General features: G+C 42.2%; 1 protein-coding gene across 1 annotated transcript in view; it reads right to left on the reverse strand.

Annotated features, from left to right (window-relative positions):
- Positions 1-2,552: 2,552 nt before the first annotated feature.
- Positions 2,553-23,714, reverse strand: part of HDAC4 (histone deacetylase 4) — a 178,048-nt gene continuing 156,886 nt past the window's right edge. The window contains exons 15-27 of the mRNA XM_066575714.1: positions 23,292-23,425; positions 23,101-23,206; positions 22,563-22,609; positions 22,181-22,288; positions 20,764-20,819; positions 20,591-20,678; positions 20,389-20,508; positions 17,888-17,985; positions 16,941-17,059; positions 16,623-16,756; positions 12,045-12,129; positions 10,499-10,637; positions 2,553-7,418 (exon numbers count right to left, since the gene is read on the reverse strand). Of these exons, the coding sequence (XP_066431811.1) occupies positions 7,379-7,418; positions 10,499-10,637; positions 12,045-12,129; positions 16,623-16,756; positions 16,941-17,059; positions 17,888-17,985; positions 20,389-20,508; positions 20,591-20,678; positions 20,764-20,819; positions 22,181-22,288; positions 22,563-22,609; positions 23,101-23,206; positions 23,292-23,425 (1,274 nt within the window). The 3' untranslated portion in view covers positions 2,553-7,378. The remainder of the gene's footprint in view (positions 7,419-10,498; positions 10,638-12,044; positions 12,130-16,622; positions 16,757-16,940; positions 17,060-17,887; positions 17,986-20,388; positions 20,509-20,590; positions 20,679-20,763; positions 20,820-22,180; positions 22,289-22,562; positions 22,610-23,100; positions 23,207-23,291; positions 23,426-23,714) is intronic.

Raw genomic sequence — 23,714 nt, forward strand, 5'->3', positions numbered from 1 at the left:
CCGGAAGCACTGGAGAAGCTCCGCTAGGAGAAGATGTGGTAAGGAGACTGATAGGAGAGTATAGAATTTTTTTTTTTTTAATGACAGAACCCCTTTAAGCTATAGGCAAACTACAAATTTGTTGACAGCTTGGTAGATTAGCCCAAGAACTGATGCATGGCAAGATTGTAATTGCTGCACCATTACCTGCATCATGCCTTCCAGCATGCTGTTTGCAACACATCCTGGCAACAGCGTGTTCCTGCAGCATCTGAGTGCGTCTGAACATGTCAGTAAGCTGATGTCAGCAGCTGCTAGACCTATGTAATGCGCCATGGGTTAAACACAAGCTTCTAGTTGACAATACGGTTTTCTTATATAGCTAGTATGTCTGTTTTAGCCTAAAGATGAGTAGGCGGAGCGGTGTTAACCATCCAGACAATTTTTGCTACATTTGTGGTAAATACACCACAGGCATTCAGCGCAAAAGCCTGAAAGAGAGTGAAGACTGCTTACAAGTATTATTTTGGGTGTAAAGTCGGAGATCAAGACAGATGGGTACCTCACATCTGCTGCACCGGCCTCAGAGTGGTTCAATGGCAAGAGGAAAGCAATGCAGTTTGCTGTGTCTATGATTTGGCATGAACCAAAAGATCATCATTCGAACGGTTATTTCTGCATGACCAATGTTGCTGGATTTTCAAATAAGAACAAGTAAATTAAAGTTTCTCCTAATTGTGAGCAACTCTTTACAAAGTGGCGCAGCGGCCGTCCAGAGCGGAGCATACTGCTGGCAGATACAATGTGCTACACACATCACTGGTTGATCCAATGACAGTGTACCTTCCACCGCTTCACATTAAGCCAGGCCTTATGGGAAACTTTGCCGTGGCTATGGATCAGAGTGGAAACGGTTTCCAGTATCTGAAGGACAAATTTGGAAAAACCAAAACTGAAGCTAAACTAAAAGCAGGAATTTTTCGTTGGTCCTGAAATCCGCGAACTAATGCGTGATAACACATTCAGATCCAAAAAGAGCGTGCTTGAACTCATCGCTTGGGATACATTTATGCTAGTTGTGCAAAACTTTCTTGGCAACCATCGGGCTGACAACCGCACTGAACTTGTAAGCAACATGTTAGCAGCGTATCAGCAACACGGCTGCAGAAGGTCGCTCAAAATGCATTTCTTACATTCTTACCTGATGTTTTGGGTGACGTGAGAGATGAACATGGGAAAGATTCCACCAGAATATTGCCACCACGGGAAAAAAAAAATGATATCAAGGCCCCTTCAACCCAAACATGATGGGCGACTACTGCTGGTTTCTGCAGTGGTCAACAACAGACACAAACAAGCGCAAAAGCAAGTGCCTAAAGCACTTTAGAACAGTGTATGTGCAAGGTTCAAGAGAACCTTTTATTTACAGATTTGTTAATGTGAACGTTTTTGTAATCTGTCAGGTTTAAAGTACAATATAGTTATGTACAGGGGCTGTATAGCCAACATGAAATCAGTTTCTGTAGGAATAGCCAATGACACAGTGTATGACTTCAGAACCTTGACATCCTAGGCAAAAATCAGACTACAGATTTGGACTCCACACACACTAGGTTTAGTATAGGGCACATTATTTTCCTATGATCTAGTGTATTGACTGTAAGGTAATAGTTCAAACTGGCCATCACGGTGCTTTAGGCACCATCTAGAAATCGTCATGGTCCCAGTGTGAGGTCACGGCATTAAAACATATGATCTGCCTGGCACCACAGAATCGGGTTTGCAGTACTGTGGGGGAAACTTCTCAGCTCTGTAGTCTCAATAGGCTGGCTGGGGTTTTTAAACCAGCCCTGGAGTTATGCTGGTTATACTATATTGGCTTTGAGTAGTGTTTAAGTTTGTAGTGTGGTTATTCCGGGTATTGTATGTCAGTTTATAGCTTTCTTTCCTATGTCCACTTCAGCTTCTTTATTGTAACTCCTCTTTGGCGTTCCTTGGGTGTATCTGGACTTATCCCATTTGGCCTATACCTGGTGCTACTCACTACCCCTTATTCCATGTAGGGTCAAATGCAAGGAAACCCCAGGTTCCTGTTGAAGAGTCATCCTTTTCGGGGCGGATGTGCCACTTGTTAGGCAGGTTGGCTACTTTATCAGCTACTTTGTCTGTTGCTCTGGTGTGCACCTAGTATCTCTCCCCTTTTTAGCCTTTGTGATCACAGTCTTATCTTGATTGATCGTATGACTGGCCATACATTTATAATGATACTGGACAAAGAATCCTTGTGGGACTCTTCCTTCAAAGACAGACAGTATGGGAATGAAAGCGCTTCCATCACACTACTGGACAAGTTTCTGTAGCCAATTTCCTTCCCGATGAGGAGCGTCTGCCATCGGTCAGTTAAAAAGGGAGTTTGCAGCTAACAGATCATGAATAATGTCCTATGTAATAAGTGGATAAGAACATATTGGTAGAGGACATGCAAAACAAATCAACACTAAGATGAAATCCCTACACTAGTCATCTTCAAACGCTTTGCACCATTCATGAACAGACAAGTCAGAGCCCAGGAATAGGTAACATTTCTTTTATTTACATCACAAGAGTAACACGCTGCCATCATGTGGTAGAAAATACTGCACTGCTAAGAAAGTTCAAATCCAACGTCCTTGTCACAGAAAGAAAAAAAAAATTACACAGTCAGTGGAAAAAGTAGATAAAAAATGGCAAACCATATATAATAAAAAAGGAAAAAAAAACCAATCAGTGTTCAGCTCCTACAGAGGAACAGAAAAGTGGCAGAAAAAAAAAAAAGTCCAGATTTCTGTAACAATGAGCTGAAACCCGACAAAAGAAAAAAAAATTTGCAGGTGAATGCAAAGTGTCCCAAAGGATTCGAAGTTATAAAACCGTCACGACAGATCAAAGACCTGGTCAACGATGCATCAAATTCTCTAAAGTTTATAATTTTATATATATTTATATTATGTATATATAATTATATACACACACGCTTGTCACCCTCAGAATATGAAAAGTCACACTCCAGACACATATGTAATCCCTTTTTCCAGTCTGTATGAGAAAGCCGATCCTGTTGGGACACGGCGCACAAATCAACTCTTGCCAGAGGGGTTTCATTTTCCTTCCTTTAAAAACACAGTGCGTTGGCAGCGTGGGGTGGGTATGGTCACACCCCTATGTAAAACGGCAGCAATTGCTCCTGCCTGCTATGCGAGGGTCACCTCTGAAGTAAACATACAATCACAGACAGATACAGGTGGCAGCTCATAGCCATGAAACGTCAGGAGAGGATACAGGCAGGCGATTTGTGTTCATTGTCTTGCACTTATATTATGTCAGGTCATAAGTGTTACTGATGATGCAAGGAATTAACTAAATTTTGGGGGAGTTTAGAAGAGAAAAAAAAAAAAGTGGGGATTTGGCAGATTTGCCAGACCACCATAACCATTAATTCTTATAGTGACATAATAAAAGAACAAAAAGGAGTAACATTATCCGTACTGCCAAAGTTGTACCATCTCCCAGGGCACACTCCACAAGTCACTAGCATATCAACATAGTGATGGTCAATACAATGGAAAACTGTTAGCTCTGCCTGCAAACCGTCACTACTACCGGGAGAACACACAGCAGATTACGTTATAAAATAGGGAACAGTGTATGAGTGTATGATCGAACAACTATATGGCAGAGAAGGCGTGCAAAACGGATGCAAGGGACTTAAAAGTATCAGACATGCTCTCTGGCTGCAAAGAGAAGGTACACAGTGTTTACCACGGGGCTGCAGCCTCAACTACCTGCCCCTTATAGTGTTTTAGTCTAGAAAATTACATATGTACTGATGCCATTACAGGCACAAAACTGCAATATTAATGCAATTCCTTGCACCGCTGCCACCTTCCGTCTAGGTAAAAAAAGAAAAAAAAGAAAAGACCATTCTAGCTCTATGCCCTATAATATATTCCCACTTACATGGAGCAGGATAATGTTCTTTCTGAAAACTCATGCCATGTTCATATATATTTGCAGACAGTTAATGTTTACTTAAAGGGGTTGTCCAGAATTAGCAAAGAAAGGGGTTGTTTTTTTTTCCCTCCAGAAACAGCACCACTCCTGTCCATAAGGCTGTGTCTGGTACTACACCTCATTACCCATCGTTGGATAGCAGCTGAGCTGTAATAACCAGACACAACCCATGGACAAGAGAGTTGCCGTTTCTGGTAAAAGATGAACTCCCCCCACCCCTAATACTGGACAACCCCTTTCGCTTTAAATCTAAAAAAAAATAAAAACCACTAAAACTTAACACAATACTCTGAGATTGATCCACATAAAATAAAAAAAGTGCCCATCTCAATATGAGGTTCAGCCAATGACCCCCATATTCTCTGCCCTTTCCTTCCTGCCTTGCACAGCAATGTGACCAACGACACAACATAGGACTGAGCTGTGCTTGATTCATGCAACCTCAAAGTATATAGTAAAATCTACAAAAATAGATTCATATATATATTTCTATATATAATTATCTTTATATATATATATTTTTTTAATTTTTAATCTATAGGGAGGTCAATGCCCAGAAATAGGAGTGTGGCCCCTCCCTTGCACACACAAAATGATACATGTGTAAAAACATGGAATGAGTGGAAACGTAGCGCGTGCAGGGTAGAAAAGTACAACAAAAGAAATCAAACAAGGAATGAAATTCAAAGTGAGAGAGTAGAACATCTAAAAAAAGCCCCCTACTACACCTCCGACATCACCAGAGAAACAGTCCCACTTTAAAAAAATTTTTTTTTTTACACATGCCAACTGTATAATACCCACCACATATGCTGAACACTTCTTGTAACCTTGAAGGATACTTTGTAAAGTTATCAATTGTCCGTGCTCTGAAAGGTGCATCCAGAATGTGGAATGAATTTATGAACAAATCATTTCGTGAGACATCTGTTGCATAAAACCAGGTATGATGCTGCATATATGGCGCCGGATATGAATATGTGCACCAGTAAAAAAAAAATAAAAAAAAAATCTGCTATTGGATATTCGCGTGAACTCAGATAATGGTAACTGAATATAAAATGAGATGCAAATGTCCCGTAGATGAATGCATTACAATCAAGCACCTGTATACATCTTTCAGAGAGAATCCAGTGTATACTCGGGTCTCTGTGTACATGCCATAAGACATCTTAAAGCATGCAGATGATGTCAGGACCTTACAATACAATAAATTCAATACAGAGAAGTTGTTTAAAAGCCTCATGGCAGGTGACACCGATAACAATACTTTGCATGTAAGTTTTTGGAGTTCAGAAGGCAGAAAAAGTTGGGTATGTGTAAAGCGGAGAAGGGGGGGGACTGCAAGTACCACCCACAGTGTGACCAGGAAATAAAAGGACTGTTTGGTGCAGTGTGGTGCTGTTTTGTGCAGTCACAGGCTGTAGTGTAGTTACAGAACGGCCATGAAATTAATAATAAATACACACAGTAAGGGCACAATGTGAGGGTCCCGACACACAGAAGGGGTTGGGGGGGACCTCGGGGGCCCCCCTGGCTATCACTCCAAAACATATCATGTGCTGCCAGGACAGGAAACAACATATGTCAAGGTGCGGCCTGCAGCACAGTCCCTGGAGAACCATTCAAAACAGCCAAATCCCAGAAGAAGCTGCCGAGGAACTCGGAAAACTGCTGCCAGGCAGCAAAATGCTGTTCCCCTAACAGTGAGGAGGTTCATCCCGGGAATCTGTTAGGCAATAAGTGCGAGTCACATGCTGCTGTAAAAATCAGCCACAACTCTCAGCATGGATAATAAGTGCTATATTGAGGTTATATCCAAAAACTGAGAGCACCCTGCTCCCTCCATGCAATCCCAGGAGCAAGGCTCACATACAGTACATTGTTGGTCTCCTTAAGGAAATTAAAGTCTTAGTAACAAGCTCTCTGATCTGGTAACAAGTGAGGTAAAGTGTCCCCGCGTTACATACGTACAACCAGAGGAGCACTCTAAAATCAGTCTTTATGATCGTCCTTTCTATGGTTCGGTTACTAAGGTCCACCGCTGGCACCATCCCCACATTTCAGATACATACAGGAAGTCTCGGTGGGAAGATCAGAGGGAGTCATTTTGGAATCTAAAGTTAATCCCCTGAAGATACCTAGAAAAACCCTCAAATGGAAAAAAATAAAAATAATTACCACAAAAAATATTCCTTACATTAAAAAAAAATGTAATGTGAATAAAGCTTTGAATTACTACTAGAAAATGAAATGGGAACTGGAAATGTACTGCTTGGCGGCTGCAATGGGTTTGCGCAAAAGGATTTTACATAGTAAAGTAAAACGATTTAAAAAAAAAAAAAAAAAAAAACTGGCGCAGGCCGTGCATGCTACCTGCACAGTGAGGCCATATCCCCCATCTCCACATGGTAAAAAATGCACCAAAATATTGTCAGTTGCAATTAAAGTTTATGCTTGCAGAGACCAGTTCACAGGTGGAGGACACAGTCCCGGTCGTCGTATGTATACAACATGCAACTTGAGAAATCAAAAAGGTAAAAAAAAAAAAATATAGAAAAAAAAAGACGACTGCCGTTAGCCATCGCCATCACCACCACGTCACAGCATCGGATCCATGGGAGGACACAAGGGTTTTGTGTAATGTGACGTCACATCTTCTGTTGGTTACGGATGTTTATAATTTAAGGCAAGTCCTTCAATTCCTTAGAAACAATAAAGGAATAAAACCATTCAAATGGAAAAAAAGTGTGTTCCATCCATGGACAAGGCACAATCCTTCCTCCAGCTTCTGCTCTAGAGCCACAAGTACCACATTGTGATCGCAGACTCCACAGAATCTCTTTAGTCCACTGCATATACCCCATTACGAAGAAAGAACATTTTGAAAAACAGGCTAAACCGAGTGGTTTACACAAGTGTCCGCGCAGCACGGTCACTCTCCCTTCAGCGCACACAGGATCCTTGTAAAATCTGCTGCAGAATGTTAAAAGCACCAAAAAACGGTTTGCGAGGACCCCTGAAGAGGTCCTTTTATCCTTGTTTTTCTTTGAATTAGTATTTGTTAAAAAAAAAAAAAAAATCATGAAGAAAATAAAAAGATTTTTGGCAAGAGCTGCCAGTGGCTCCTGAAGGAGCAAGTGCCTCCTGTATCCAGGAACGGCACAGTGCGGCTGTGCATTGTACAGTGCGCTGCCGTTTGTGGTTCTGTGGATGTGATGTACACAGAGTTCTTTACATCCATGTCGCTGCTCGTCTTCCTGCAGACAGAGCACAGGCGGAGAAATTGGAGGGGGCAACCCCCAACAAATGTACGGAATTACACAATGGACAATCGCCAGTCACTTCGCTACAGCGGGGGTTCTTCATCCATCGGTTCATCCTCGGTCCTAGAGAAGAGCAGGAAACCGCTCAGTATAAATTCTCACTTTGCAACAGTACACAAAATGTAGCAACCACCCAGGAGAACAATTAATGATGCATACTAGATCGACCATCTACAACCTGTCTGACGGTGGAATGACAGATCTGTGGAGGTCATCACTCTAACTTTAGTTGCATCCTATTAGGCCTTTTTGTTTTCCTTGTGATGGATTATTGCTAGAGCGCATATTTGCATTGCATTTGGAGAGTCTTCAGCCCCTTGAACTTTTTTTTTACATTTTGTTATGTTGTGGCCTTGTGCAAATTAAAAAATAATTTCACGTTTTTTTTCTGCACTCAATACTCCAGAATGACAAAGCAAAAACAGAAAGTTAGAAATTTTTGTAAGTTTTCTATAAATTAAAAACTTACATTTTGCTTTGACGCACGCATTCACACTAGAGATGAGCGAATGTGCTAGCTTAGGACAATTACTCAATCGAGCATCGCTTTTTTTCGCCGGGGTGAGTGCCCCCCGAATCTTTTCGCCTGATTAGGCAGTTACTCGGAAAAAAAAAAAGCGATGCTCGGTTGAGTAATTGCTCTAAACGAGCACGTTCGCTCATCTCTAATTCACACCCTGCACTCCGTACTTAGTTGAAGCACTTTTGACAGTGGTTAGTCTCCAGTCTTCTTAGGTATGATACAAGGTTGGCACACATGAATTTGGGGATTTTCAGCCATTCTTCTCTGCAGATCCTCTCAAGCTCTGTCAGGTTGGATGAGGGCCATGTGTGGACAGCCATTTTCAGGTCTCTCCAAGAGAAACCTAATAATCTTGTAGATATGTTACCTTTTGATGGCTAACAAAAATACATGATGTTACAGCAAGCTTTGGAACTTACTCAGAGTTTTACCTTAGGCATAAGAAGAACTCTTGAGTAAATTCGAAAGCTTGCTATAACATCATGTATTTTTGTTAGCCATTAAAAGGTATCATATCTACAAGATTACTTGGTTTCTCTTGCTGGGAACAATCACGTTTTGCTCCACTGGCTAACACCATACCAAACATTTTTCAAAGTCTCTCCAGAGTGGGTTAAAGTCAAGGCTCTGGCTGGGCCACTCAAGGACATTGTGCTTAGGGTCAGAGTTTTGTGGGAAGGCGAACCTTCTGCCCAGTCTGAGGTCCCTTGGGCTTTGTATTAGGTATTCATTAAGAATATCTCTGTACTTTGCTCAGCCCTGACCAGTCTATCCCTGTGCTAGCCACTGAAAAATACCCCAATAGAATGATATTCACTGTAGAGATGGTATTGGGCAGATGATGAGCAGCACCTGGTTTCCACCAGACACAGCACTTAGAATTGAGGTCAAAAAGTTCAACCTTTGCTTCATCAGACCAAATCTTGTTTCTCACACTTAGTCCCTTTTGGCAAACTCCAAGCGGATTTTCTTGTGTCTTTTACTGAGCAGAGGCTTCTTTCTGGCCACTCTGCCATAAAGCCCAGATTGGTGTTCTGCTGCAGTGATGGTTAACCTTCTGGAAGTTTCTCCCATCTGTACATATCATGTTTGGAGCTTGGCCAGAGTGAGTATCACGTACTTGGTCACCTCTTACCAAGGCCCTTCTCCTCCAATTACTTGTTTGGTGGGTCGGCCAGCTCTAGAAAGAGTCCTGGTTGTTCCAAACGTCTTCCATTTAAGAATTGGAGGCCCCACTGTGCTCTTGGGAACTTTCACTGCAGAACAAATTTTATGTAGCAATCTCCAAATCTATACCACTATACAATATGGTCTCGGAGCTCTACAGGCAGTTCTTTAGTCTTGGTTTGGCTCGGATATACATTCTGAGCTGTGAAACCTTATCTAGACATGGTTGTGTCTTTTAAAATTAAGCCTAATCATGTAGATTTACCACAGATGGACTCTAATCAAAGTTTAGAAAAATCTCAAAGATGATTGAGAATTGGAAGGCTCCCAGATCTAAAATTCAAGAGCCATACCAAAGGGTGTCAATACTTATGACAATGCAAAATGTTTTTTTTAAATGAAAACTAACACAGATTTCTAATTCCCTTTTCACTCTTTTATTATGGGGTATTGAGTGCAGGATTATGGGAAAAAACTAGATTTTTCTGTAATTTGCACAAAGCCACAACATAAATTGTTAAAAAAACAAAAAACACAGCGTGAAAAGGTCTGAAGACCTTCCAAATACATTGTATATGATAGGAGACACCCACCAGACAGAAGAGGGTGGAACACGTCACTTACATTTTGACTAAACATCACATGAGAAAATTAAAACATACCGACATTAAAAAATAAGACTGTCAATGCGCTCTTACATCATGTACAGTACATCTAATATGAAAGTTTCCCTCCAAAGCTCTGCCGAAATTAGATGTAAGAGACATCATTGTCTACCATGTTAGATAAAGAGAGCTGCAGTTTAGTAGCTCTCTCTACATACTGCTAGCTCATATTACACATACAGCTCCCTCCTTTGTCACACTGCAGAGACTTTCCACTTGAAATAGCGCAGAGGCTGCTGTAATCACAAGAGTTTATGTGCCAATAAGTCTACAAAACAAATGGCTTGTAGTTCCCTGTTTGAGAAATATATTAAAGTTATTTTAGCTTCATCTAACCCTCAGCAGAGAGGAAGTAAAGGCCGGCAGTAATTGAAGTCTCCTTCTACCCTGTCCTTTATCGAAACAAATGGATTCTGCATCCTCTAAATGATTAAGTCTAGCAAACAGCAGAGAGCACCGATTTTTAAATTCTAGATTAGAAACATGAATGTTCACCCTGAGGGGCATGCCCCAAGTGTGTCGCTGGAGGAACACTTCAAATGTTTAATGCTGCACATATCCTTTTAGAAACTGCCGTGCAAGCCTTTATGAGGCTGTGCCCATATATAGACATTTGTTGAACAGAAGCTTGAATTTTAGCTATGGCAAGACAGTTTCATTACTAGCTATTGTATGACTTAAACAATCCTGGGTATCCTATGTGTAGCAGTCCATATGAATTAAGTTTATTAGCATAGCAGTTGTCAGCATTGCGCTTTACTACCTACATAAGCTATAGCAGAACTCACCTTTGCTCCGGACGGACGCCCACAGACAGGGACGCCATCGCTGTCACTGTCTCTGCTTCTTCACTTTCACATTTCTGAGCCTCAACAAGTGAATAGGAGATGGTTGAAGAAAGCTGATGCAAACAAGGCCAGTATTCACCTTCAGAAAATAACACAATTCATTAGTCCTCATATCAGGGTAACATTAAGGGCTTTGCATGATATCCTGATTCTATACAGACACTGCTTGCAGTTTTATTTCATTGTAGGATTGTACAGTGTAAGAAACTTATGGAGAGGGCAGGAAAATGGGGCAGCAGTGTAACAGAGAAGCAGATACATCGTAAGTGTTTTACTGTCACCCCACTGCTGAATTCATAGCCACTCTGCTTTTTACTGCTGTATAATGTCATCCATGATGCTGTTGCTTCTATGTATGTGTGTGAGAGAGAAAAGAGGAGCATGGTATACTCTGTATGATATGTATGGGAGACCTTATAGCAGCTAGTCTCCTGCTTCTACTCCCTCCTCCATATACTTCTATGGGAAGCAGCTGTAATCTGATCTCTCAGTGAAGCTGGAATTTCATATCCTCTCTGCTGTATGAATTTTATCATTACAATGTGAACAAACAATTGAGGTGTGTGTGTGTGTGGGGGGGTGTTAATGACATTTTTATGTAATAAGGTGCATTACAAATTTTATCTTCGATTGTACTATCGACTTATGGAGATTTATTTATACTCAGAGGTACACAAGATAGAGCCATACAGTAGCTGTCTACCGCACCATCTGTATGGCTCCTCTTTGCCTCCTCCTTAATCCCCTCTGATTGGTATTCACATAATGCTATTGAGTTCTAGGGAGTATATTAGAAAGTTTAAGCAGTTGAGATACCGGTACTGAAAAGCATTATTTAAAGGGGTTGTCCCGCAGAAGCAAGTGCAGTTATGCACTTCTGTATGGCCATATTAATGCACTTTGTAATATACATCGTGCATTAAATATTGGCCATACAGAAGTTATATACTTACCCCCTCCGATGCTGGCGTCCCCGTCTCCATAGCGACAACCAAACTTCTCCTCTGGTCGCCGCAACAGTCGCGCTTGCGCAGAGAAGAATCCTCTTCTGGAGGGTCCGGGCTCACAAGCTGCGTCCTGGCTCCTCCCCCTTATCAGCGTCATTGCGTAGCTCCGCCCTCGACACGTGGTGCCGATCAGCCAATGAGGTGGCTGTAATCAGCAGTGGAGCTCAGACTGGAGAAGAACATCCACGGTGCACCATGGGAGAAGACCAGCGGTGCACCTTGGGAAATGATGGGGCCATCTTGGAAGAAGATTTTTATAACTTCATGAAACAGCTTCATGGTGAGTAGAAACACTCTATACAAACGATTTACATGGGTAGTTTGTGATGCTTGCTTAACATGGGGGACTGGGGTGTGAAAATGTTTTCGTTTTGGCCGCAGGACAACCCCTTTAACTTTACAACCTTAAAAGAATATGTAAAGACATTTCCAACCACACATCATATAAACATGTCTGCTTCATGCAGTTTTCTACTTACTCTGGATTTGAATGACCTTTTCCATGGAGCTCACTGCAATGCTGTTTGGTCTCTCCTGTAACACAGACTCGGCGAGCGGCTCTAACTGTTAATATATAAAACAGTGGAGAGCTACAATTAACGTTTTCTCCATCTAAAGTCATGACCTATTAGCACAGACACATTTTCAGGTCCAGTTAAAGGGGTATTCTCATCTCAGCAAGTTATCCCCTATTCACAGGATGGGAAATAACTTGCCGAGCGTGGAAGTCAAACCACTGGGAACCCCACCGATCCAGAAAAATCTCCCCTAGCAGGTTTCGAAATTCTGACAGTGGTGGTTATGCCTGCACACTACTGCTTCAATCTGGCGATTCCATTGAACTGGATAGGACCATAGGAGTTTGCCGAGCGCTTCAACTCTGCTATCTTTGGTAGTTTCCATTGAAGTGAATGGCACAGTGGTGCACATGCGTAGCCACCACTGTCAGAATTTCAGGACCTATCATGGGGCACTTTCTCTGGATTGATGAGGGTCCCAATTGTTGGACTCCCACCAATCAGCAATTTACCCCCTTATATTGTGGGGAATTTCTAACTTATGAGAATACCTCTTTTAAGTCTTTGGCCTCCTATACAATATACCCACGTAGCTTAAGCAGCAAAAAAGTAGTGTTATGGCTCATTTAGACACAATGATTATCGCTCAAAAGCCATCTTTTGAGCGATAATCGGTGCATGTAAATGTGCCCATCTTTCAGTTTTCTGCCGAACAATGGATTTCAGTTTGGCTTGAAATCCGTTGTTCAGCAGAACAGCTGATAAGACGGACTGCATGCTGTGTTCTGCCCGGGGACCGCTGATAACAGCTGATTACATTGTCTCAGCTGTAATCAGCGCAGTAGAACAAAGAATTTATTCAGAGAACAGCGGCAGGTCTTCTGAGTAAATTCAGATCCAGGCAGCTCTCACGCTACTAATTGGCACTAATAAGCATTAGTACCAATTAGTAGATTAAGCAAATTGATCGCTCAAAAGCCATCTTTTGAGTGATCATCTTTGTGATTAAATGCACCTTTACATGCCAATCATTCAAACAAATGGATGCTCATGTAATGCACGGACAGCTTGGTACACCAAAGTGAAAGGCACTATTTGCAGTGACTCTCTACGCTGGACTCCTATAGGGGGATCTGGCAGGTGGACACCCCTCTAATGTCTGCATGCCCAAAAGAGGTTGTCGCTATGAGATGGTTTGTCTTTATATGTCCTACAGTAAAGCTGGTACTGCAATTACCAGCAAGAGGATACTTGAACACCCAGCAAAAGAGCCTTTACTATCAGAGGACGCAGGAGCATTACAGAATGTGCACACGGCTATGCCATAATAGACATTTTTCCATTTATGGATGTGACATAAAATTGCGCATCTGTGTGCCGGACTAAACATGTCCAACATTTTCACTATAGAATGATTTTTATTGTAAAAGGTGAAATGTTGCATAAAGCATCAAAAGCAAGATGTAATTATAAGACCAATAGGCATATACTAGATGTATTTAGCCCTGACCGGTATGAATAAAATATTCAAACTACGTTCTGCTTTGGCGAAAACATTCATATAATTGCTTCCTTGTTACTGCTGCCCTTTACAGCAATGCTCTACATCCTATGCCTCAATTAATCCATTTTGGCAGGTGAACAGCGAGATATAGAGCTGAAATGTGATACATTTCCCCAGATATAAGTGCCTCGGTCTCTTTTCAATCATCTTCCAGCAGGTGGTGCTGCATTAATAGTCTCTATCAAGAACATTAGAGATAGTCCATGTCAGTTTTTAAAGGGAACCCGGTCATCAACTATAAGCACCATAAGCGTGAGGCCCTTTTACACGGCACAATTGTTGTGCAAACTGATCGTTCGATTGAGCGGTTTGCAGAATAATTGTGCAGAGAAAGAACAATCAGCAATAAATCACTGTTCGGATCTTTCATGCAGACCTAAAAATAATCGCTGAACGATGATGTAAAAGCACCGGAGGGCTGCCCAAACTCCACATCACCTGATCTATAAGCACCATAACTTGGTTTATGGTGCTTAGAGTTGAAGACAGGTTCCCTTTAATGCTCATTTGTCACCCCCAAACATCTTTACACATGGTAGTTCCACTAGTGGAGTGCATTAAAGATCCCAGCACTTTTAATCTTATCACAGACAAGAACACCAACTGGTTTAACACTTTAGTAGAGTCATATAGACTCTATACACAAATAGGGAGAGCCCCGTCAATCAAGTCAAGATTGGCGGGAAAAAGCTGTGCTGGGCTCTTTTTAAAACCATGTTTTCCTCTGAAACACAGTACTTTGTAATGAGGATGTCTGTGGCCATTTCATGCTGGCCGTCATGAATCTGCTCAAAGGCCCCCCTTAACCCCCAGCAGTTTAGGAGGAGCTCTGTTCATTCTGCAGGAAAAGGGAATTATAGTTTTGGACCAACAGCGCTTGTCCTACTTTAAACGGCTGTAGCCCCGGTTCTAACAGGGCTAGCAGCACGTTATTGGTGTCATTTTAAAACGAAGATTCTTCGCAATAAAATAACACCCCAGGGAAGATAAGTGAGTGATCTCCAGTGGACTGCTCCGGCTCTACACTCATCAGGTTGCAGTATGTATGGCTGTAGAGCTTTCCAAATGATCATCGCACTGCCGTATCAGTAAGGCAGCGGTCAGGGGTGTCTGGCTCTACCAGACCCCCCTGCCTATGGACAATAAGGTGTAGTCACACTTCAGCAAGATTTCATCTTCCTGAACACTGCGTTTTATAGTTAGTAAATACGATACCATATAATGGTACCAATAAGAACTACAAGTTTTCCCATAAAAGACAGGCCTGATACAGCTCTGTTGACTGAAAAATAAACATGCTCTAGTCCTGGAATATGAAGTGTTTATATTGCACAAAAGTGGTAAAACATAACAACGAACAAGAATTAGTTTGCTTCTCCTGCAGAAAACTGAATGATGATTTAGTTCATCTAAACAGGCGGTTATTTACTTATGAACGACTGCCTGCTTACTGTGAATGGAGGCGGGCGCGCTGGAACGATCCCCAGTCATCTCTGCCTCCATTCACTAGCAATGCTCATTTGAGTGTAAAAGAACAGGAACGATTAGTGTTGGGACGACTTGTCGGGCATCGCCATCCAAAAAGTCGGCCCATGCAAGAGCCCTAAGGGTTCTATATGGAACAACTATGGGCTGAAAAATTGCTCAATTCAGCAATTTTCAGCGATCGTAGTCCCAGGTAAGCACGAGGCCTGCAGCTATGTTGAGCTGAAACGAATAGACTAGTGAATGAGTTCTCGCTCAGTGTAAACAGGCAGTTGCTCATCTTTGAACGATGGCCTGTTCACAGTGAATGAAGGTGGGAGGAGATCCCCAGTACACTCAAGTCATTCAGTGAATGGAGGCAATCAGGCCTGTATGAAAGCATGGAAGCGATAACCCTTGGGACACACATACACCTGACAGTCGTCCCATGTAAAGCCATCTTTGTTTTATACCACCTATTACTTGACTTTGTTTAGGACTTAAGTTGCATAATTTTTTGGTGCGAGGAATCACATTTAGGCCATGCTCTCTTTTCTATGGGGAAAAAACCCTTTGTTGAACATGGTGGTGAAAGAAAGTGTCTTAAAAGGTCCAACACAGAGAGTAAGGGCTCATGTCCACGGGCAAAATATGATTTAAGATCCGCAGCGGATCTCCCGCATGCGGATCCGCATCCCATAGGGATGCATTGACCACCCGCGGGTAGATAAATACCCGCGGATCGTCAATAAAAGGGATTTAAAAAAAAATGGAGCATGGAAAAATCTGGACCATGCTCCATTTTCGTGCGGGAGACCTAAAATAGGAATTTAAAGTATTTACCCATCCGGCGCGGGCGGGGAATGTCAGCTGTTCCTCACGGCCGCATCTTCCTTGCTTCGGCTCGGCGGATGTGCCCGGCGCATGCGCGCGGCACGTCGACGACGTGCCGCCGGCGTCAGGAATTCATCCGCCGGCCGAAAATGAAGATCCGGCCGTGAGGAACAGCTGACATTCCCCGCCCGCGCCGGATAGGTAAATGCTTTTAAATTGCTATTTTCGGCGCTCATGTCCGCGGGGCAGGAGGGACCCGCTGCAGATTCTACATGGAGAATCTGCAGCGGATCTGATTTTCCCCGTGGACATGAGGCCTAAAGGTAAAGCAAAGCATGTTCAATGGTTCTCTGGCGCACCAGAAAACGATTGACATTTCAATAGCAGCACTTTGCACCACCGTGGTAAAGTACTCTATTTTTTAGGGCACACCATAGTATGCACTATTCCTGTTTTTTTACCGGTATCCCTGCACCTCCTATTGAATTTAATGAACAATTCAAAAATAGCAATTTTTTGCAGCACCAGTTCAAGGAACATTTTATCAGAAAGTGCAGGAAAAGATACTGCAAACTATAAACAAACAAACAAAAAAATAAATAAAACTTGGTTTTGTCCACATATTTTTTTCCCGATGAAATACGAATGGCCGTTAATCTTTATATTCTTCCTCTTACCTCGTTACCAAGCAAAGCAGACACACAAGCTTCAGAAGCATCACAGATCGCAGTCAGATCATGGCCTCCCTCCAATGCAAGGATAACACGGCCTCCAGCCAACCCCATAAGCTGTTTTGTCAGATACCCGAAACCTTGGGGAGAAAGGTAACTCTGTGTAAAGGGATCATGTCTGTCTGTATACACCCATATTTGTGATGCATATGACTAACCAGATCTAAGCAGGTGTCACATTTATACTGTATAAAACTCTAAATAGAGCTGCAGTCATACATATAATGACTTCTAAGTTAAGGGATCACGCCCCCAGCAACTTACATTTGGCTGAAACTCTGTACCCTCCCAGAGGAGAAGGGTGCCCTTCTACAGCATCAAATCCTGCGGACACCAGAATAACTTCTGGCGCAAACTCACTAGCGATTGGCAGCACCACGGTCCTGAGAAGGAAAAACAATACAGCTTAAATGAGTTTACAAGTCCAACAACTAGATGCCACTTTGCTACAATGAACACAAATACTGCAACATGGAAAATAAATCAGGGGTCTGTACAAAAGCCACGGCAACGTGTGTGGAATTTATTGGGCATATTGTTAGTGAGCTATCCACATCATAACTGATGTTAGCGGCCCCCAAAGATTGGTATTCTGTTCTTTAGTACCTGCACATCACATTATGAGCACTGGTATAAAAGAGTCCAAATAGGAGGACGCAATAGAATGCAGTATGTGAGGATTTTGACCCAAAACAAAAACACGAAATTTACATGAAGCCTTGATCGACAAGTTAGGCTGGGGTCACACGGGGCGCAATTGCCGTGGAATTTCCGTGCAGACTTTCTCCACGGAAATTCCACCTGCAGCTTTTTATGCCAAGATAAAGCAGCAAGGTGGATGAGATCTGCAAAAATGTCATCCACATGCTGAGGACGATCCATTACGGCTAAATTAACATGCCGCGCAGAATTCAAAACTGCAGCATGCCAATTTTTTCACCGTTTCCACGGCGGGTGCTCTCCTCTCGAAGGGGAGACATAGCCGCAGCGGAACGCAGGCAGCAAAGCTGCTTCAAAAACTGCAGCAAAAGGCCACGTTTTTTTTAAAGCTGCATTTCTTTCGCGGAAAACTCGTGGTATTTCCGTCATTCTGCGGGATTTCGGTCCCGCCTGACCCCAGCCTTACACATCTGCAACTACCCGATATATCTAATATTCGTAGCATTTACTAATAGAAGGCATATCAATCAGTTCTGACAGATTTATCTCACCTGAACGCAGCCAGGTACTCTGTATCACCCATGGGTGGATTTAAGCCTCCAGTAAAAGCCATGTTAACATTGAAGCCCACACCAGACCCAGTGCCAACCTGCATAAAAAGATGCAAAAAATATAAAATTAATAAAAAAAATTTAAAAAAAGTAGAAAATGGGTTAATACTACTTAATACTAAAGTGGGCTGGAGAAGGCATATACACTGTGGGGGTGGTCTGTCAGCCCCCATACACATTACATCATCAGCAATTCCTAAGACATATGACATGATTAATGTGTACAGAGGCATGAAATCTATAACCAGGGAGCAGCAAAATGAAAAGGGTCCAAAAACAAAATCTACATCTGGTCAACCAACTGTACAATAGCCGACTATATTCTCCAAAGATTATCCAATTCTCTAAGCTACATTAGGTTGTATTTACATGCCGACGTCATACTAAGGGTATAGCAGCGCCGTGCGACTGTAGCCTTACTGCATTTTTCGCACATCAGATTAAAAGTGATTAGAATCAATTATGTGAAAAAAACCTCTGTTCTCACATTATAAAGCGCTACAGTTCTCGTAGTCAAACAATTCTAAGGGTCCTTTTACATGGGACGACTGGCAGGTGCGTAAGCGCCTGATGGTCGTTCCAGCGATTAATCTGTGCTTTTCCGCAGGAGCGATGATCGCTCAGTGAACAGAGGTGAGCGGTTCAGAGGCTGCTTCTTGCTGCCCGCCTCCATTTACAGTAAACAGACAAGTCATTCATAGATGAAGGGCGGCCGGTTTACACGGGTCGATTGTCATTTGGTTTTTATGCCTGCAGAAACTGAAGGGCAAAGATAAGCGAACAAATGATTGTCCGTTGTTCCGTGTCTGACAGCGCTTACAATGAACCATTAGTGGTAAGTTTTGAATGATCCAGCGATAACAACCGTTCCGTGTAAACGGGCCCTAATAGTTGCCACTGGGGGCTGAACAGCAATTGCTACATACAATGCATGAACTTCCAGTGCACTGCTAGACATGTATGTAAATAAATGATGATAAACAGTGCAATATAGTTCATGTTTCCAGCTTGCTGGCGTTCGCCTTTTAAATGAACATTCAAGTACAAGTTTTCCAGACGCACCAGAAATGGTAATTTCACATTTAGCGGAAATAATTACATGTCATTTATAACAATCAGGCTTTTAAAAATAAGAATTACGTCTCTTAATGCAAACAGCAGGGAACAAACAAAAAGCTATTATGCACAATTGGGTACCTATAAATACTTGTGAGACCACACAAAAAAAAAAAAAAAAAGTCAAAAATGAAAAAAAAAACGCACAAAATAGTTAAACCTCACACAGCATGGAATGTAAATCTATGTGCACTGCCTATCAAAAAATACCAAATGCTCTGGAGCTCAGGGACGCTTTCTTCAACGATGATTATACTGTGCATAGCCATTTCCAACACGATTTTGTAACTATCCATAAAATCACTCCCCCCCCCCATTTAAATCTCCCTTCACTTGGGTAGATCTACTTAGTTTTTTTAAGTGGGTTTTTGGCATTTAAAAAAAAACAACACATTTTTGGGAGCACTAGCTAGAAAGCTCTTCAAACTTTCTTGAAGAAAAACAAAAATCGAGAAAAATTTAGAAAAAATACTGGGAGGTGTGATGTGTTACCAAGTTACTGGAAATGGATATCAGACTTGTGTTTTTCTTTTTTTTTAAATAGCTATTCAATAAAAACTTCTACAACCGTCCACAGAACAGATTGTCCAGAGTTGTATTTTTTTCAGATGATCACATATTGTTCTCCCTGGGAAGGAGGGCACGGGGAGGGGCGATTGGCATATATTTGCCCAGCTCTCTTCATAGAGGGAAAGTGAAAACTGAGCTAAATATGCATGTTAATAGGGAACATTCACTTAAATAACCTTAAATCTGCACTTAAGGTGCGTATATACCTTTGATAAGTGTCAGCCAAACACTCATTTTACGTCACCTGTTTCTCCCGTACATATGAACACTCGGTTCGGCGAGCATTCATGTATTTTACATAGGGAGAGAGGAGTAAGGGTGCCTTTGGACGATCTGTCGGGCACAGATGGCAGACAAGCCGTCCCAGTGATTATCGTTCCTGTGTAAAGCGCTAACTAATTTAAGGCAGAACGGGTCCGGGATCGTTCCAGCTGTCCTGCCTCCAGTCACAGCAAGCAGGTAGTCAGTCCCGGATGCGGACATAGAAACTGGACAACGTTGTTCAGTCGGGGCCTACATTTTCGCTGAATTAGGGGCTTAACTTTAACATGCCTGATTTTTCTTTTCCCCATTCTCATGTCTGTTACACCCCACACACGTACAATAGTCATCCAAACTAGTTGACGTTCACCTAATGTGTATGGAGCCTATATCTAATGCCTATGGAGGCAGCAGCTTCTGTAAAGTACAATGAGTATCTCACGCCCTAATAAGCCACATACACCATAAAGGTCTACAAAACAATGGATAAGTACCTCATCAGGTGCCCCACTGCCTGGGAAGAAGTTTCCGTCATCATAGCGATGGAGGGATATGTAAAGGACACTAGGGTCTGCGTAGAAAGCCTGCTGGGTACCATTGCCATGATGCACATCCTAAATAATACAAGTCAGTGTTAATAAAGCCACTTTATGTCGCCAGACTAAAATTATAGAACTAGATTTAGTAAGCGCTCACCCAATCCACAATCAATGTTTTTCCAACATTGAACCTTTGCTGGAGAACCTTTGCTGTTATTGCCACAGAATTGAAGTAGCAGAAACCCCTATAATGTAAGTGATATGGTTTAGAAAAAAGGCAATAAAGATTACCCCCATAACCCTCCATGAAAGTCTCTGGACAGAACGTACATTGGTGTGCTCTCCTCTGCATGGTGACCAGGAGGCCTGACCACAGCAAAGCCATTCTGCAACAAAGGAGAAATGTATTATTCTGTGACACAGGTGCGGGGACAGAAAACTATTGACTTTTCCATTAGGAAAACTTCTGTATATTAACAATATTATTAGAGAACTTTAAAAAAGTTCTGTTTGGCCTGTTTACCGAACTTTTGAAAAACTTGAGTTCAGTCCAAATTAGTTTGAACTGGAAGTTCACCAAAACCCCTAAACCTATATAGAGGCTCCTACACAGTTCCCCGGTGTTCAGGACTAGTGATGAGCAAACCAAAACAGGGTTTTACTGGTTCTGTTCACTCAACACTTATCTTTGTGGGGCAAAGCTCAGACATGAAAGACTGTAGTAAAGTCTGTGGCATATAGATTAACTTAAAGGAACTCTGTCAGCTCTAATTTTTTTTGGTTTTTATATGGATTGCAAAAATATATATATAAAAATATTACATAGTGTCATTTTAAAAGACTTGAATAGGTGATTTTTCCAAGAGGTTGGATAAAAAATGGATGGATAATGTTATTGAAAGAGAAGGAGCAGATTTGGAGATTTAATTACTATCTACAAAAGACAGGTAAACAATCTGCAGGTCACTGAAAAGAGGAAGGTTTAAAGTTTTTAATGCTATACCAGTAAGTTCCATTTTCTGCCACAGGCAGCGCTGTTTATTCTTGTTTACAGTCTACAGGAAAATAGCGACGGGAGAAATCGTTGCACTTGATCAATGGATTCACACTTGGCAAACTCAAGCACACAACGCTTTCTCCTGTGCTGTCACCATTTTTCTATAAACTGTAAACAGTAAGCCGCGCTGCGGTGTAGCAAAAAAAAAAAAAAAACAACAAACTTTGAACCTTCCTCGTTTCAATGAGTTGCGGATTGTGTACCCATCTTTGGTAGGTAGTTTGTAATTAATTCCCCCAAAATCTGTTCCTTATCTTCGAATAACATTAGGTATCCCATCCATTACTTTCTGGTGCAAGTTCCTGGAAAAGTCAACCATTCAAGTCAATGGCTGTAGAAAAAAAAATTGGAGCGCACACAGTGGACCTGGTCCATTTTTCACTAATCATTGCTAAGCGGTACGTTAAAAAAAAAAAAAAAAAAAAAAAAGAAGATCACACAGACATAAAAAAGGGACACACACAGCACATATGGATGTCACATGGATATACAAATTCGGGGATATCCATTAGAGAGCTGACAGCAGGTTTGCAGCCACAGGTGATGGTGGTGGAGGCTGTCGAGGAATGACCAATATATAAATTAGACCTTCAAACTCAGCGCCCCTTTATATATTGCCCATTAGTTTATTTTAAGGGGTTCACTGCAGCAGACAACCTCCAACTCCAATCACAACACACGAGTGCTCACCTTCAACTCTCCAGCCACCACCTTGGAGGCAAGTTCCACTACACAACCCACGGCAAGTCGAGCAGCTCCAGAGGAGTGGACCTCATTCCAAATTGTATCGCTGTCAACCTAGATACATAAAAGATCACATCACATCTATAGCATTAAAAATAGAAACCATCTGACACAACCTAATTGGCAAACAGGTCTTTTACATGTGTCGATACAATCGAATGTTTTAACCAAAAATCTAAATACATAGTACCACAATTATAATTCTGGAACACCCATCACACTGTGAGCACCGCCATTATTCTAATACTTTGCTTTATGTAGAAGTGCCTGCGAACCATACAGAAAAAAGGCTGAATAGACTGAGAGCAGCGCTAGAATGAACACTCACCCCAACTCCTCCACATGGTAAACGGACGAACATGGAAGTCAAAGTTCCTGCATAAAGAAAGTGGAATGGTTAGTGGAGATGGGTTATAAGCACATTACAAAGACAACAAACCATTATATGAACAACAGAATAGAATTTACATGCCAGAACTTGTTTAAATATACCATGCTATGTGAATACAGAGATAAAACAAAAACAGAAGGAAAGGCACAGTATGGGGTCTGGTAAGTGTGCAAGATACTAGGAAAAGCAGCAAACAAGGGGCGTAACTATAGGGGATGCAGGGGATGCAGGGGATGTGGTTGCACCCGGGCCCAGGAGCCTTAGGGGGCCCAGAAGGCCCCTTTTCCCCATATAGAGAGCCCAGTACTATGAATAAAGCGTTATTGTTGGGGGCCCTGTTACAGGTTTTGCATTGGGGCCCAGGAGCTTCAAGTTACGCCTCTGCAGCAAACAAATTATAAGTGTAGTCAGAAAGTGTGATATTACTGAAGACAAAAAAAAGGTACATCTGACATGTGTGATCATTAACATTTACCCTCCAGCTTCTGCCGATTTAAAGGGTTGGTGCCATAGAGAAGCGAGTGCGCCTCAGAGTGGACAGTCTGCAGTTCTTCCAAAGTGGCTTTTCTGCCCCGTATACACTGCAAATAATTACAAATAGGAATTAAAGCACAGAAAACAGCACAATGCACAGAGGTAAGACTAACATTATAGACACTTGCTCACCTCACACATGCTCCTAAGACCGGTCTCCTGCAGCCTTGACCAGATGCTTTGTATACGTCCAGCATGCTCAGGGTGGCTATTTGTGTTCCCACAGATGCACTGATGCTTCAGCATCAATGTGTCATAGACAAGGCCTGCAGGAAATGGGAATACATTATCAGACAGAGTTAAGCTTGGATTTCGCTATACTAAGGGATTGTCCCAGGAAAGCAAGTTAAGGCCCCTTTACATGGGACGAATGTCAGGCAAACGATGATAGACATTCGTTCCCGCACATACTCGCTCCCATGCTGTTACACAGGAGCGAGTATCGCTGGCTCACTCACAGAGCGGCCAGCAGGAGCCCCGGGTGGCTGGAGATTTCACTGCTCACTCTCCCCCGCCCCGCTCCATTCACTTAACACAGCGGCCATTCAGTACTGA

The sequence above is a fragment of the Eleutherodactylus coqui genome, chromosome 8 (genome assembly GCF_035609145.1).
Source record: "Eleutherodactylus coqui strain aEleCoq1 chromosome 8, aEleCoq1.hap1, whole genome shotgun sequence".
NCBI lineage: Eukaryota > Metazoa > Chordata > Amphibia > Anura > Eleutherodactylidae > Eleutherodactylus > Eleutherodactylus coqui.